Source organism: Protopterus annectens, chromosome 2.part1 (genome assembly GCF_019279795.1).
Source record: "Protopterus annectens isolate FY-2018-M chromosome 2.part1, PAN1.0, whole genome shotgun sequence".
Taxonomy (NCBI): Eukaryota; Metazoa; Chordata; order Ceratodontiformes; family Protopteridae; genus Protopterus; species Protopterus annectens.
In genome coordinates, this window is record NC_056729.1 from 1,496,486,595 (window position 1) to 1,496,504,365 (window position 17,771).

The 17,771-nt window shown below is 38.9% G+C and overlaps 1 protein-coding gene across 5 annotated transcripts in view; it reads right to left on the reverse strand.

Moving 5' to 3' along the window:
- Window positions 1–17,771, reverse strand: part of TP73 (tumor protein p73) — a 1,605,115-nt gene that overhangs the window by 1,108,864 nt on the left and 478,480 nt on the right. For all 5 annotated transcript variants that reach the window (XM_044062957.1, XM_044062958.1, XM_044062960.1 and 2 more), the window contains exon 2: window positions 4,137–4,232. In XM_044062957.1, the coding sequence (XP_043918892.1) occupies window positions 4,137–4,195 (59 nt within the window). In that variant the 5' untranslated portion in view covers window positions 4,196–4,232. The remainder of the gene's footprint in view (window positions 1–4,136; window positions 4,233–17,771) is intronic.

Genomic DNA, 17,771 nt, shown 5'->3' on the forward strand with positions numbered 1-17,771 from the left:
GTTATGAATACTGCAACATGAGAATAGAAGGACATCTTCCTTACAACACTGGACACACGTTGGTCAAAAATTAGGTCACTGTCCACATAAGTTCCCAAATCCCAAACAACAGGGTCAAATCTTAGGGATATTTCACTGTGGTAGTTTCTAGGTATATCCAGCAGTTGTAGAGACCCCAAATATTCCTAACAAAAAAGATCATAGGCCTAAAAGACCTTAGCTTCCGGGAGAGGGTAAAGGCAGTAAGTACCTCATTATTTACTGCATTATATCTCCATCTACCACTAGTATCAGAGATCTGAATATGCTGTAGCAAATAAACAAATCAAGCTGGAGAGATAGATTCATGACATAATGACTACAACTTATCTGGAACAAACGTCCACTACAGATCAAGCAATGGAATACGGTATCTTCCATCAAAAAAGAGTTACGCAATTGGATGGGTATTCACAAATTCACCTATGGCATGATTGGATTATCATTCCTTAAAAAGGAAGTAAGGTCTAAGGGTGGCTACTATCAAAGCATAAATGACTTGTATTTTCCACAATTCAATGGTTATATGATAATTATAAATTATATAATGGGGAGACAGAAAGACGCTATGGGAAAAATACAAGTGTAGTTATTAATAATACAACATACAGATAACATTGTCATTGCCTTCTAATAAAATTAAAAGTATTTAAGTTGTTTTGAATTTGCCAAGAAAATGAATCGGTTACAAAAGTTACTGCTACTGTCTCTGGCTCAGAAGATCAGTACCCAACAGTGTGACTCACACCTTTGCAAAACTAAACTGTGATTCAAGCACAAAAAGAATCAATTGTGAAATGACTAGTTGCATTTTTAAGTGTGTTTTTCTGACGAACTTGAATCTTTGCAGCTCCACTACTTCTGCTGTGTGCCATACTAATGCTGACACTGGTTAGGGGCAATGATCTAAAGCACTGCAACATTGTCTCCCTCACTCATACATGCATTACTTCTCTTCTGAGCACCACTGTCATGTCTCTCAGACCTTTGGTTGGCACCCACTATACTGTTCTTCTGTTAGTTAACTACTAAATCCACAGGTGAGCTGTGGTCAGACTCACGCATAAAATTAAGTTGCTCTCATTTTCAGCATTAAAAGAAATTTTTGGAGGAACCCTTTCAGATGCTGTAGGAAAGCTAATATACCAAGGAACCCTGGTTGAAAGTCACTGAAACACATTACACCAGAATTGTGGTCTTCAGACATGTATGTTGCATGCTTTGTGATCGGCATCATAGTAAAAGCTTCAGGAAATGATGTTTTCAGAAAGTAGATTTGCTTTCTTGCTGTATATCTCTGGAACGTGTTTAAAATGAAGGATAAGGACATTTTCCTAAGTATGTTTGCCACTTCTGTGCTATTTTGGAGCCATATTGTACTCTTCTCCCAAGATAACTGCATTTTCTTTTGTCATTTCTTGCATTACAGTTTGTAACTAAACAGGAAAAAGCTCATTGTATGAGGTGTCCTTTGCCATTTAGTGCATTTTTATGACAATTATAATTCACGAGCATATCCACTTAGCACATTATAATCTGAACAATATCAAGGTAGCACAGTAAATTGGTGTGAATAAAGAAATAATTTTTTGAGCTGTGATAAAGGATCAGAATTGCCTAGACATGGTAAGGCCTTGCTCAGTTTAATTCCAGCGGCTTTCATAAAAGCAGTTACTAAAAAATAGAAATCAAAGTCTAAACCAACCATACTGGAAACAGAGATAAAAGAACTGTAAGTGGGATCTTTAGAAAAGGGTAGGAGCAAATTACATAGAAGAATATGGGAATTGTGGGATCGATACATGCAGAATAATGTTTCAGAGAAGGAATGAGGTTTAAGTGAAGGCCGGAATTGAATGAGCTATGTAATGTTAAATTGATAATGACTGTGTAGTGGATTATATGTGCTGTATAATGTTTGTAACTGAAAATATGTCAATATGATTTGTTTCATTTATATAAATGTATGATTGCTTTAGGACATTTCATGTCAATAACAAATCTGAACACCAAAAGCAATTACACTACAGTGCCTGTATAATTGTCTCAGCCCTGTATTATCTATGATTATGAATTAGTAACAGGGTTAATGATGCTTATTTTATTACATAGTTTCAACAGGTGCCCCATAAATTGGAGTTGTATTAGGGTATCAGTTGGACTGTAATGTTTCAGCGCTATTTATTTTTTGAATTTCTAACAGTGGGACAATACAATTCATCTCACCCCTACTTGAAGAATTTCATTTAATGCATACCATCGGACTGTAGAATAACTCTAGGGCCACTAATATGTTCTACTTGTAATCTTCTCATCAGTAGAGGGTAAGCTAAAGAACAAAGTTCAAAGGAGTAGGCTGCTGACCTCCTGGTTGGATACTGAACTTTAGGACACAGATTAGCCTGACTTCACCTAAAAAAGCTTGTTTCATGACATTTTTATTTGCTGACATGACCTGCCACCAAAAAAAAAATGACAAAGCTCACCTTGATTTTAGTATGACATTTAACTCAACGTTGAACTTGGGAACACATGTAGGTAACAGGAGGAGCTCATGGTGAGAAAGAATGAGTGCAACTGACTCATGGAAATAGAACAGAAGGCAAGAGTTAAGAATAAGATTGTAAAGCCTAAGCCAGTGCTGCCCTGCAGTGGTGGTGGTAGTAAACCCCATTTTGGCTGTTACTTTACTTTCTGAATCTGCAAACAACCAAGATGGCAAATTAAACTGAAACCACTGTGTTTTGTTATCTTCATTTTGACTCTGCAAATAGCCCCAATGGCAAATTAAACTGGGGCAACTTACCTTTGTCTTCATTTCTGAATACACAAATAACCTGGATAGAACATTAAACTGGAACCACTTATTTTTGTTTTCATTGTGACTCTGCAAATAACCTGGACAGATAATTAAACTGGGATCACTTATTTTTGTTATTTTAATTTCTTTGTACAAAGTATAGACTGCAATTTAAGGACTTGATTAGAGAAACATGAATTTAACTTGCTTCATGAAGATTACAAATAAACTGGTTGAGTGGCCACTGTGATGGCAAAATGTTTTTATGCCACGAAATGCAGTCTGCTGTATTAAAGAACAACAAGTTCATAAAGGATACATGACAGGATTGATGCAGAAAAAGGAAAAACTTTCCGGCTATTACAAAAGGTAAAATGAATAATATCTCAATGAAAAAGGGCTATGACCATGTCTGCTAATATGGTGAGATGAATCACTTTTAGAAACAAACAAATGGACATTCTGACATCAAGTGAGAAATATATTGTCAACTAATCTGACCCATTCTTTGCCATGTAGATTGTAAGTTCACTTATCTTATAACTTGGCACTTTTCCTTACCACCACATCCTTATTAGAATATTCGTGTGCCTGTTAAGTCACCATTTCTGGAACTACGGCTTCTTCATACAAACCATTTCTCACACTGTATTGCCTTGTTTTCACACATCTTCTGTTTGAAAGACAGTATGTACTCACAATTCAATGCATACCCATTCCTATGAGTTACTTAACAGCCCCTCCCCTGCATCATAGCCTTTCTTCAGCTCAATGCATGTGAAGCCATTTTGGACTGTTATTTTAGTTTTTCTAATGCAGAACATGTACCAGTTCTTCTGCTATGCTGATGAGGCCTTCAGAACTGCACACTGTCCACTACCGGACAACAGTAACTAAATACTCAAAGGGATAATACATCTTACAACTAACTGATGGGACTTCTTACTCTACACTTCTTGGTATTGCATCAGTCTTCCTGTCTGCATTCTCATGCGTCTTGTTTACCATTAAATCATTTAATATGGATACTCTTCAAGTCCCTTTCATCTTTTATTGCTCATACTACATCCCCACACTCCAGTTTAGCGTTTTTTTTCTTTTCTTTCTCTTCTTGTCTCTTAAACATATTATTTTCCTTTTTTGCATTATGTTTAAGCTGACATGTTTAGAACATTCCTCAATTCAAACCAAGCCAAGGACATACCAAGAGTACAGTAGATCTTATATTATGTGGGAATCACTTTCAATGGAGAAATGCCCCCCCCCCTCATAATCTACAGAAGTGTATAGTACTTACAAGCTGCTCCACAGGTGTTCAAATGTAGACCCTTCATCGGCCTGAGAAGATTGTGACATTTTGGCAACTGAGTAATCCAACAAACAGTTGGTCCGTCTGTTACACAATGGAAAAAGAGAGAGAGAGAGAGAAATTAGTAAAGCATCTGCATTAGACATACAGCAGCAGTCATTTAATCATTAATTTTACCAAGACATCGAAGATGGTACACAAGACAGACTGAAATCACCTAGAAAAACATTGTCCTATTGTGTCAAGCATATATCCATTTAATTACATACACAAAGGTTTGAGTGTGTGTGTGCATTTGTATTATTTAAAACTGAGTTCATTTACGTCAAAAGTAAGTAACTATTATTAAATTTAATTACATGAATTTATAGAAACAGTATTGTGTAATTCAAAGAGTTAACTTCACTAATAGATAGCATTATTTTACAGTCAATGTTTAGATAGGAGATACACATAAGACCAGATAGGATTTGGTTAGAATTTTTCTGAAGGTGACTATCTGAAAAAAATTTACTTGAATTTCTCTATAACAGACAATAATGCTTTTTAGTTATTTAATAAGCAGAGTGTTTTGTATAATTGTAAGCAGGCCATTTTATAACAGCTTGAGTATATAATTGTAATTATACAGAGCTAATAAAAAAAATAACTGTAGATATCTGCCCTTTGAACTCAGATTGCCTTGCTATTGCAAGCATAAGCACTCATAAACTTATATGCGACAAAAGGCTTATTTTTAATAGTATTCATTAATTGTGATTCCGGAATGGCAGATTGGTCTGGCTGTTTGTGGTATGGTAACAGGAATTTGGGTGGCACTAAAGGCTATTATTAGCCCTGCTGGAAACTAATAATTTTGTGTGTATGTGTGTGTGTGTGTGTGTGTGTGTGTGTGTGTGTGTGTGTGTGTGTATGCATGAATGCAAAACAGGAAAGATTCTGCTACAGGTGGTAAAATAACACTTCAAGACAATCAGCTGAAGCACAAACAGAGTGGAATCCATCGGTCCCAACTATGCTCTACAGCTGTATAGTGTTAAGCTTAAATGGTTGCTGTAAATAATTGGTATTTTTTTATTTTATTTATTTTTTATTTATCCTTTTGTTGTCCCACTAGACTACCAGTCTTTTTCAGGGGAGTCTCCAGGAGGTATTTAGACTTGTTTGTCTTTTCGGCTTTTTCCCGGTTAGGGGTCGCCACAGCGGAACTCCTGTCCGCTAATGATTGGCAGTAGATTTTTATGGTGCCGAGTTGCCAGCCCGACGCCCAACCTTCAGCAAAGGCACTCCCATTCACGCATGTCTTTCGGAGGCCACTCGACCACGGGGAGGACATGCAGACTCCACACAGAAGGCACTCCAGCCGAGAATCGAACAGGAGAACCTCTTGCTGTGAGGCAACAAAGCTACCACTGTACCACCGCAGCTATAGACTACTACAGGAAATTTGGCCAGGGCATCTGGGAATATCCCCTACACTATGGAGCTGCTAGAAGGCACCAGAGGGCTCTTACAACAGCAAGGAAGATGCCTAAGGAAGCAGCAGCATGGAGAAGGAGAGAAAAGGTATGGAGAGTTTGGAGGGGGTAAAGTGGGTATTTGGAGAAAAAAATGTTCGATATGGAGCTTCAGAACGTAAAGAAAGATTCCAATGTGGTGAATGTTACAAATGAACAGTGATTAGCTATTTCAATGGAGAAGGAAGTAACTGAGTCTGTGGAAGTGATATTACATATGGCACAATTTAGAAATTGTTCAAGGTTTTAAAGCTGAAGAAATTCAATATTTTATATATATTGGGACAGAGACTTTTTGTGAAATAATATTTGAAATTTATAGACTGATGATAACATTTCTGGAATTGTGTAACAAAAAGGACATTTATCCATGGAACATTTATTTGTTTTCTCGTGGTAACTTGCACGTTAAAACAATATTATTTTGCTGTTTAGACTTGAGGAAGTGGAAGAAGATGATGTTAAAAATGCATGCAGCGTCTTTGTGAAACAGTTGATAAAACTGTGGAAGTTAGAGATGAGAAGAACTTATGGGATGGAGGTTGGAGCTTAGAAATTGTTTTAAAATGTGAAAACAACATGGTGAAACATTTGCCAAGTGTTATTTTTGTGGCTGGTCATAGAGGAACATTAAAATATTTTGGCCACCATAAATCATGTTTCTTTTTTGGGGTCTTTTCTCATTTAATTAATGATTGTGACAAGATACAATGGAACCAGTACAGGGAGAAAAGATATACGGTAAGAAAGTGTGTGCATTGCAGGTGTGAATGAAGGTTGTATAAGAAAGAGACAATTTTGGATGAATCATCAAGTGGAAACAGTAAATAATGAAAAAGAATGGGAAAGGGAAGAAAATATACACAAGGAAGGACAATAAGAGGCTGGGGGAGAGGGTGAAAACATACACAAGGAAGGGCAACAAGAAGCTTGGGGAAAAGGTAAAATAACGAAGAAAAAGCTGTAGAAGAAGAAGAATAAAATGAAGGTAAAAATGAGGAGAGAGAGAGTACACACGGGAAAAGAGGTCAGAAAAGGGGATTGATACTAATAATTTTTTTGAAGTTCTACCCAGAGAAAAATCTGATTCCGAGGATCAAGAATTATTTGTACATAAACCCAAGAAAAAAATATTCAGTTGGGGAAAGTGTAAAAACAAGAAAGTGTAAAAACAAGAAAATGAGAATTTTAAAATATTTCTCCTAAACATAAAAAGGAGGAAAAACAAACTTAAAAAAGAAATTTATAGTACTTTCAGTAAATGTGAACAGTATTATTAACACTGTAAGAAGGTCAGGGATACTGGAATAGAATGCTCAGTGTGATAGAATGTGTAAGATTCCTGAAAGGTGGAGAAAGACTGCAAATAGAAAAATTGTGGGGTGGAAATATAATGTGGAACTTAGGAAGTGAATGTTGTTCTGGAGTGGCAGTGGTGTAAAACAACAGTGAAAATACTTAATGTAATATTGGTAAGAATGGAAAAGTTAACTGTTCTAGATGTGAGGCAGAGGTAACACATTTATAGAATTATAGCATTATATGCTCATATAGCTAGCAAAGAAACAGATACTCTGTTTCATCAAAAATTAGACTGTGCTGATAAACATGAAAACTGTAACTGCAGGGGACTTATTGGTGATTTAAGGGGAGATTTAAAAAGAAAGAGAAGGATGATAAAAATGCAAGTAGTGATAAAATGTGGTAAATTAGCTGTGTGGATCAAAGTCAATTGACTTCTAGAAGGGGGAACTTGTGTCTGAAATTGATTATTTTGTATTATTGGAAGGCTTGGAGTAGCAGATGTTGATACAGTTGTGATGTTTTTTTCAGATCATTTAGCAATATGGATGGAGGTGATGAAAGAAAGGAAGTATATTTAAAAAGAAAAGAGAAAAAGAATAAATGAGGAATTATGGGATGAAAATGGAGAGTGGGTAGTATTGCAGTTATGGAAGAATCATATAATCATGAAGAACTTCTATAAATACTGATCTGAGCTGTGGATTGAATTTAAAAAGGAGTATAAAATTGTTTTTTGCTAAGGCAGGATGATATGAGAAAGGAAGAAAAACAGATGTAATGGAAAATGTATGGACAACTATTAGATCATTTAAATAATAATACAAAAGACTGTTATGCTAGAGAAAAAGACATCTACAAGAATTCAAGAAAAAACTAAGTCATCACTGTTTAGGCAGATATATTACAAGGAAGAAGGGAGCATGTAGCTGCTTATTTGGGTAAAATAATAAATAAGGATACTATTACAACGAGGTAAATGAAAAATGTAAAAGCAGCGGTAAAAAGAATACAAGAGCAAATTATGAATATTGCAGTGCAGCATGTAGAATATATATATATATATATATATATATATATATATATATATATATATATATATATATATATATATAAGTGTAAAAAGAAGGAAAATATGAGAGAATGGGAAGTAAAAGTAAAAGAAAAAATCCAGAATGAGTTAAGGAAGAATTTAAAAAATACATTACTATTAGTGATTTGGATGAAGTATTTAGGAAAGAAAATGCTGATTTAGTATCAGGCCCAGATGGTACAGGGTATGGAATGTACAAGAAATTAATGGAGTGGCAAAAAGATTATATTGTAAATCAACTGAATGAACGGTTAAATGAAGGCTTTGTTTATGAAGGGTTATGTAGTGGGATATTAAAATTTATATGGAAGAAAGATGAGAAGAATGAAATAAAAAATGGAGACCCATCAAACTAAATAACACAGATTATAACATTTTATGAGCATAATACATAGGAGAATGGAAGGATGGAGGAGGGATATTATGGAAAAAAATACAAATGTTATAAAAGGAAATGGATGTCAAGAATTGTTACTGGTTGTGAGAGAAATTACGGATGATATTATAAGTAAAATGGTAGATGTGATACAGTAGGACATAATGCTTTGTGGGATGTTATGGTGAAGTACAGAATAAGTAATAGAATTAGGAGAGTGTGTGCCAGGATATCAAAATAATACAGAGAGAGAGTATTAGCAAATGGATGGCTAAGTAAAGAAATATGCATGAAGTATGGTGTAAAGCAGTGATATGCCATTAGTGGAATATTTTTTGCATTAGTAATAAATCCAATAGTAAGTAAAGGAAGTTATAAAATGAAAGCTGCTAGATATGTAATAAAAAAGGAGCTGATGCTTCCAGTAGTTTTGACATATGCAGATGATATAGTGGTAGCTGGTATGAACATGATATGTTTCAGTGAATTGTTTGATTCTCTAAATGGATATTTAAAGGAAATGTGAATGACCTTGAATAAAGATAAAGTACAGTTTTGTACCTACCATAAATGTAGATGTCCGATAGGTATGCATCTGCAGTCATAACATATGGGTTGTCCTGCCTCAGGCAGCCCTTCGGTCGGCCGGATTCCAAAGTCTGGGTCTGGCCTCGGCTGATGTCGCACTTTCCCCGACGTCAGAGCGTCTGGGGTATAAAAGCATCAGCCGACACCATTTTCCTCAGTGTTTCTTGCCCCAGATGCCAGGTGCCCTCTAGGAAGGCCAAATTTGGAGGAATGCAGTAAAATTCCAAACATTTTCCAAAAAATATATATACAAACAAATACACCATAATAGATCCCCCAGCTAGCTAATGGAGGGGTAAGTACCCTAGGAATACCACAGAGGGGAAGGAGGGAGGGTAACCCTGACTGCAGATGCATACCTATCGGACATCTACATTTATGGTAGGTACAAAACTGTACTATGTCCTTCAAGGATGCATCTGCAGTCATAACATATGGGTAGAATACCATAGCCAATCTGGGGGAGGAGGTACTAAGAAAAGGATGGTGTAGTTAAGATCCCCTGCAGGACTGCTGTAGCAAAACCTGCTCTGGATCTGGAGTATAAAGGTAAATTGTAATGCTTGGCAAATGTATGTATGGAGCTCCATGTAGTAGCTTCTAAAATGTCCTTGGTAGCCACCCCTCTCAGGAAGGCTGTAGTGGTGGCTGTGGCCCTTGTTGAATGAGGCCTGATGTTTGCAGGAACTGTCTTTCCATGGAAGGAGTAACAAAATCGAATGCAATTTCCTATCCACTTTGAAATTGTCTGTTTGGAAATTGCTTTTCCTTGTACCCCAGCAGCATAAGCTACAAGGAGTTGGTCAGTTTTTCTGAAACTTTTAGTTCTGTCCAAGTAGTAGCGTACTTGTCTATGTATATCCAGAGTGTGTAGAAGTTTTTCTCCTCTGTTTTGTGGATTTGGAAAGAAAGTAGGCAAGTGAAAAGCTTGGTTCAGGGATACCCTAGATACCACCTTTGGCATAAAAGTAGGATTGGTTCTTAGTGAAACTCTGTCCTGATGGAAGATAAGAAATGGCTGTACTGCCATTAAAGCTTGTAACTCAGATACTCTTCCTGCTGAAGTTATGGCCAGAAGGAATGCAGTTTTCCAAGACAGAAACTGTAGATCCGCTGATGCTGCTGGTTCAAAGGGAGGAAGTGTTAGTTTCTCCAGCACAAAGTTGAGATCCCAAGTTGGTAAAGGGGGTTTTCTTGGAGGATTGATGTTTTTGATCCCTCTCAGGAATTGCCTGAGGAGAAGGTGCGAGAAGATAGGTGGATCCACATTGTATTCTGCTGAAATTGCTGAGGCATGAATCTTTATGGAAGAATAGGACAGGCCGTTGTGGAACAATTCTGCTAAGTATTCCAGAATATGTGTCATACTTGCCACTGTCACATCTAAGCCTTTTGTTGTGCTCCAAATGAGAAATCTTTTCCATTTAGCTGAGTATGTCTTCCTTGTGGAAGGTCGTCCAGCTTCCATAATAATGTCCTTTACCCTCTGTGATAAGTTATTGTGAGGGGGATTTATGGAATTTTCCAGGCAGTTAGTTGCAATGTTTTCAAGTTGGGATGCATGATCTTGAAGTTGTTCTGCGTTAGAAGTAGAGGCCATAGGGGGAGAGTCCATGGTTTCGCCTGTGACATGCTCCTCAGTAGTGGGTACCAGTGCTGCCTTGGCCAGTCTGGAGCTATCAGAATCACTCTTGGCTGTTCTGCCCTGATCTTCAGTAAAACCTTGGACATTAACGGGAGAGGTGGGAAGGCATATCATTTTAGATCTTTCCAGCTGAAAGAGAGAGAGTCCACCCTCCAAGCCTTTGGGTGATACGTCCTGGAGCAGAATGTCTTCAGTTGATGGTTGTGGGGAGAAGCAAACAGATCTATGTCCGGCTTTCCCCATGTTTGTGTTAAGAGTAGGAAGATATCTGGGTGCAGCATCCATTCGTGTGCATCCATGGTAGTTCTGCTTAAGCTGTCTGCCAGTACATTTTCTTTCCCTGGCACGAACTGGGACTGTAGTTGCATATTGAGTTTCAGGCACAGATCCCATAGATTCATAGTCAGCCTGCATAGGGGGTAGGAATGTGTGCCTCCCTGCTTGTTTATGTACCACATGACTGTGGTGTTGTCTGTCCTTATTAACAGGTGACCTTGATGGAGGAAAGGTTTGAAGGCCTCGATTGCATGTATCACTGCCAGCATTTCCTTTTGGTTTATGTGCATGCGCAGCTGTCCTTGAGACCATAGGCCTTGGATACATTTGCCCTCCATGTGTGCTCCCCATCCTCGGTCCGAAGCGTCCATGGTGATGGTTTGCTTTGTTCTTGGTTTGTTGAAAGGCAACCCTCTGTTGGACTGGCAGGCATGAGCCCACCACAGGAATTCCTTTTGAAGGCAAGGAATAATTGGTATCAAAGTTTCTAAACTGTGACTGTGCTGAGACCATACACTCCTTAGGTACCATTGTAATTTTCTCATATGCAGCCTGGCCTGTGGAATCAGAATTATGCAGGATGCCATGTAACCCAGGGCCTGCAGGATTTTCCTTGCAGTTAGCTGAGTTTGTCTTGTCAGATTCATGAAGTATTCGGAAGTTGTTTTGTTTTTCTTCTGTGAGAAAGGCCATTTGGGTGGTTGTGTCTAGATCTGCACCCAAAAAGGTTATCCTTTGGGATGGAACAAGTCTTGATTTTTGGATGTTGACTGTGTATCCCAAGGCCTGTAGTAGGTGGATGGCATATGCCAAGTCCTTTATCAAATTTTCCTTGTTGTCCGCTTGAATAAGGCAGTCGTCCAGATATGGGTAGATTTGAATCCCCTGAAGTCTGCAGTGTGCAATTACTGATGCCAGGCATTACGTGAATACTCTGGGTGCAGTAGATAAGCCAAAGGGCAATTCTGAGAATTGATAATGCTCTGATCCTGCAAGAAATCTGAGGTGTCTTCTGCAACTTGGTCGAATAGGGACATGCAGGTATGCCTCCTTGAGATCTAGAGTCACCAGCCAAGACTCCTTGCCCAGCATGGGAAGAAGTTGCTGTAGGGTCAGCATCTTGAATTTTGGCACAATGAGGAAAGTATTTAGTGCAGACAGGTCTAGTATAGGCCTCCATTGATTTTCTTTTCTTAGAACAAGGAATAATCTGGAGTAGAATCCTTGACCTTGTTCTGAAAGAGGTACCTTTTCTATGGCTTTCATTTGAAGTAAGTTGTTGATCTGCTTTAAAGCCTCTGCCCTCTGATTTGGTAGCAGGTTTGGCATTCTGTTTCTTCTTGGCAAAGTGTGGAAGTGGAACCTGTATCCTTTGTCTATTATTTGCAGTGTCCATGTGTCCCTTGTAATATAATGCCAGTTTTTTGAGAATAAGGAAAGCTTTCCGCCTAAGGTTGCTTCCAAATGAGCCCTGGTAGGCGGAGTCAAAGTGAAGTTATTGTGTCTGTCCAGGTGTAGTAGTTGTTGTTGTTGTTGCTGCACTACCTCTCTGGTTGGTAGGCTGCCACTGACGGCCTCTGTAGGAGCCCCTAGCTTGCCCTCTACCTCTGGGACGCCTGTTCCTGCCTCTTTGGGCTCTGTCCGAGTCTGTAAAGGACCAATTCTTGGTAGGCCAGTTTCTGCTGAATCTCGGTGGTTGTACTTGCAGAAAATCCTTAACTGTTTGCACAGATTTCGCCTTTTCTTCAAACTTCTTCAAGACCTCCTGGGCCGAGGAGCCAAATAATTTTTGTTTTTCCATTGGAGCATCCAGGAGTTTAGCTTTAACATGGTCTGGCAGGGATTGTTCCTTCAGCCAGGCATGCCTACGAATAACTGCCCCAGTCATAGCTGACCTACATGAAGCCTCCAGTGCATCATAACCACACTTTAAGAAATGATTACTAACCTGCTGTGAGTTATGTACCAGGTCCTGAAGGGATTTACGGTCAAGGGGTTCAGAAGAAGAAAGTTTCTTATTTAGTTCATCTAACAAATACTCTTGGTACTGTATCATATGAAATTGACAATTTAATGCCCTCACAGAAAGAGTTGCAGAAGTATATACCTTCTTTCCCCATCTCTCTAAAGCTCTAGACTCCCTTTCAGAAGATAGAGGATTTTTGGCAGTGGCAGCTGCAACCCCTTTAGGGCCCTGAGAAATAGTGTCTGGGTCTGCGGAATGGGCCTTATACAGATGGAAATGAGAATCGGGGACCCTGTAGTATCTATCAGGTTTGGCAGGTGCCGGGGGGAGAGTATCAGGGGCTGTACTAACATCATTGTACACATCATCAATAACATGCAACACAGGAGGTATAGCTAAGGGCCTATGTTGAGGTAAATGCAAAAAGGTCCTTAATCTCTTTCTAGAATCAGAGAATTCCTGACCCTGCCATCGAAAATGCTCTCTCATGGAGTGTAGAGTCTCACCAAAAGAAAACTCTTCAGGAGGGGAGGCCGAAGGAAAAGATTCTTCAGCATCAGAATCCTCATAGGGCAAATAGGCCTCCTCCTGGTGGTCTGTTAACTCAGATCCGTCCGTGGATTCATCTGAAGAGTGTTGGTCAGAGGGCTCAGTCCTGGGCCTTTTGTCTGGAGGTGGGTGAGAGCCCATGTCCAGGTGAGGCTGAGAACCTCTAATTAAAGAAATAAGATCCTCTGCAAGGCTGAGGATCTGAGAACTAGAAGAAGAAGGCCTCTGGGAGGTAGTTTTGGGAGGCAAAGCTTTAGTTAGTTTGGCAGCTTTAGCCCTGGAAAAAGCCTTAATGGACATGGAAGCAGGGGGGTCTAGCTGCCCCACGTGCAGGAGTAGATTTGTCCAAAGGTATGGTGTCGGACATTTCCTGGACACTGGTTTCGGTAGGTATCTCAGTAGCCGACTCAGCCGGGGCCTCCGGGGCCGCGGTGGTCGGTTGAGTGGATTCGGTTAAAGGAAGCTCAGAGGACTTGGTTTCGGCCGAAACCGAGACACTCGCAGTAGGCCTTATGGTGGTTTCAGCCAAAACCGCGGGCCGCGAGTGTCGGTCCTTGTCCTTCCGTTTTTTCACTAAATGCGAAGTCGGAGTCTCCGACAGCATCTTATATGCAAAATTAGCCCCAAAGAATTCCTCTGCAAACTCCGACCGACGTCTAAGAGTTCGTCGGTTGAAGGAAGCACAGGCTGAACAGGCCGAGACGTCGTGGTCTGGGCCTAAGCAAGGAAGGCAGTAAGAGTGGAAATCCTTATGAGGTATTTGTTTCCCACAAGTTAAACAATTATTTACTTTATCTGACATCGGCTGAGGCAAGAAAGAGTCCCCAATGGGGTACTTAGCTTTTACGAAGTCTTCGGTAGCTGAATTTCTTCTTATCACAGGATCTGACCGACCGGCACTTGCGAATTGCTTCTGCTTCGGGCACCGCGCGGCAAGAAAGACTGAGGAAAATGGTGTCGGCTGATGCTTTTATACCCCAGACGCTCTGACGTCGGGGAAAGTGCAACATCAGCCGAGGCCAGACCCAGACTTTGGAATCCGGCCGACCGAAGGGCTGCCTGAGGCAGGACAACCCATATGTTATGACTGCAGATGCATCCTTGAAGGACATCAGCAAGTGTTTGTGTGTTATGGTGAAAATTGGGGGTGTGCATTTTTCAATGAATGAAGTGTCTTTACTAGGGATAAAAGTTGGGAAAAATTATGTCATTATGATGCAATGGGAGTGTTTGATAAAAGAAATGAAAGACATATGTCTTCTGTGGGGGACATATAGATTATCTTTTAGGACAAAAGTTTATTTGGTGAATTTTGTATTAATGGGAAAAATAGCATCTATGTCAAATGTTTATATAATCCCAGAAAAATATGAAAAAGAAATTATGCAATTAGTGTTGTCCTTCATATGGGCAGCCACGGTGGTACAGAGGTTAGGGTTGTCGCCTCAAAGCAAGAGGTTCTCCGGTTCAATCATCAGCTGTGGTGCCTTCTGTGCAGAGTCTGCATGTCCTCCCTGTGGTTATGTGGGTTTCCTCCAGGTGCTCCAGTTTCCTCCCACATCCCAAAGACATGCTGTAGGTGGATTGGACACTCTGAATTGGCCCTAGGCGTGAGTGCATGCATGTGTGCCTTCCGTGGAAGGCTGGGCACCGGGTTGGCAAGTCGACACCGTAAAACTTTACTGCCAATCATGAGCATACAGGTGATCCGCTGTGGTGACCCCTAACCGGGAAAAGCTAGAAGAAGAAGAACTGTTGTCCTTCATATGGGGTTCAAGATTAAATTCAGTGAAAAGACGTGTTATATATAAGTGAAGATGAAGGGGGGAAAGGGCTACTAAATACAGTTGTTTATTTTGCTTCTTTAAACTTGTATTTAGTATTAAAATGGGTAAACGAATACAATGAGAAATTAAGAGTAAGAATGTTGAAATATAAGTACAAAAAGTTCTGGGAGATGAGGAGAATAAGAAAAGGAGAAAAATATGTAAATGAAGACATTAAAATTATTCAAAAATATACTAACATGCAAAATAATAATTGGTGTTACAGAGAAAGATAGATGGATGTGTGGTAAAATAATGTGATGAAACAATATTATTATGTAAATCCATGGGCAAATTTACCAGAAGAAATGATTAAAGACATTAAAGTAAGGAAAACGTCATGTACCAAGATAGCAAAGTGTCAGGAATTCTTATGGGGACTGGTAATAAGTAAGTTACCAGTAAAAAGGAATATGCCATATAAAAAGAAAGATGAAAGAGTGTTGTTAATGGGGAAGAAAAGACAACAGAGCATTTTGAAGATTCTTTTGAGAATATTAAAGACATAAAATAAATGTAAGCCGTGGTGGTGGTGAAACTCTGGGAAAAGTTCTGTGAAGATTTTTTTTTGAGAATATTAATGACATAAAATAAATGTAAGCCATGGTGGTACAGCGGTAGCGTTGTTGCCTCACAGCAAGAGGTTCTCCTGTTTGATCCTCGGCTGGAGTTCCTTCTGTGTGGAGTCTGCATGTCCTCCCTGCAGTCGAGTCACCTCTGAAAGACATGCGTGAATGGGTGTGCCTTCGCTGAAGGTTGGGCATCGGGCTGGCAACTCGGCACCATAAAAATCTACTGCTAATCATTAGCAGACCGGAGTTCCGCTGTGGCAACCACTAACCGGGAAAAGCCGAAAAAAGATGAAAAAAAAAGAAATTACATAAAATAAATATGAATATGATTGTGTGTAGACATTATAAGAGCAAGAAGAAAGAGTATGTGACAAGAGTAGATAAGAATTTATTTTATGCAATATGGGTTATTTGGAATGAAAGACTGAATGAAATTTTGTTTAATGGAAAATAGATTTTTGGCAGATACACTGCAAATAATATGATTATGGATGTAGAAGGAGTGGGGGTCAATTATGGAAGAATAACAATGAAGATGTTAAAAGAAAAATGATAAATAGTAATAAAATAGATATGTATACATGCCTATAAATATGTAGATTTTATAAATATGCAAATATGTAAATACTGTGTTTTTTATGTTGTGTCAAATAAAGGGGTCTTACTCTTTTCGATAGCTACTGTAGGATCTTTTACATCCACCTGAGCTACCACCAACTCCGGCAGATAGGGCCTCAGTTGAACAGCTCACTTAAAGGATAACACACTCAGGAGTGGAGCATCCCCTTATGCTGAACTTTCGTGTCAGCAATCCATTTATCTGGTGTGAGAATAGAACCTGCAGCTTTCTGCACCAAAAGCAAGTGTTATACCTGTTGCACCACTGACAGTGTATTGCACAAGCCCTTTGTCATATACTCTTTTGTCAGTGATACAGTGAATCATCTCGTCTTAGTCCTTAGTATTTTTTCTAAAAATCTTTTCTTGAAGAAGAAATTGAAAGCCATAACCAACATATTCACATTAAAACAAAAACAGTTTCATATAAATATAACAAAACCAACAATTATATTTGCAAAATAAAGGGAGAAATGTAAATATGCCAGATGTCAGCAATTTTATCAACAAGGTGATTGCTAAAAGGCAGAACAGTGTCCAAGGTGAATATATAAAAATGAAATAAATACACACACGCACACACATACATACACACACACACCCTAAATGCTACACTTATACATACATATACACTGTATATGTTTAATTTAATCTAATTACCTTTCCATCTGATCACAAACCATGGAAACATTCAGCAAAACACATTTAGTGTAAAACACATTTGACTGAATGATTTTTTTAATGATTTCTGATTAGACAAATTGTCATATATAACTATATTCATATTTCAAGTTAATAGTGTAAGGTGACTGTGGTGGTGCTGCGGTAGCGTTGCCGCCTCATAGTAAGACACTGTCCGGTTCGATTCTCAGCTAGAGTGTCTTCTGCGTGGAGACATGTGTGAATGGGCATACCTTCATTGAAGGTTGTGCGTCAGGGCTGGTAACTCGGCACGTAAAAATCAACTACCAATCATTAGCGGACCGGAGTTCTGCTGTGGCGACCCCTAACCGGGAAAAGCTGAAAGACACAAACAAGTGTTAGGTGATAAAATGTGTACAGTGGCACAATAATAGAAAATAAACGCCAGCATCACCAAATGCAAACTCACATAATATGTGTTTAATAGACACAATCAACTCAGTAGATCGATCTCTCTCTCTCTGTATATATTTACACACATACATACACATGCATGCATGCACACACACACACACACGCACACAAACACACAAAAAATAAGTCACACACACACACATATGTATATATATATATATATATATATATATATATAT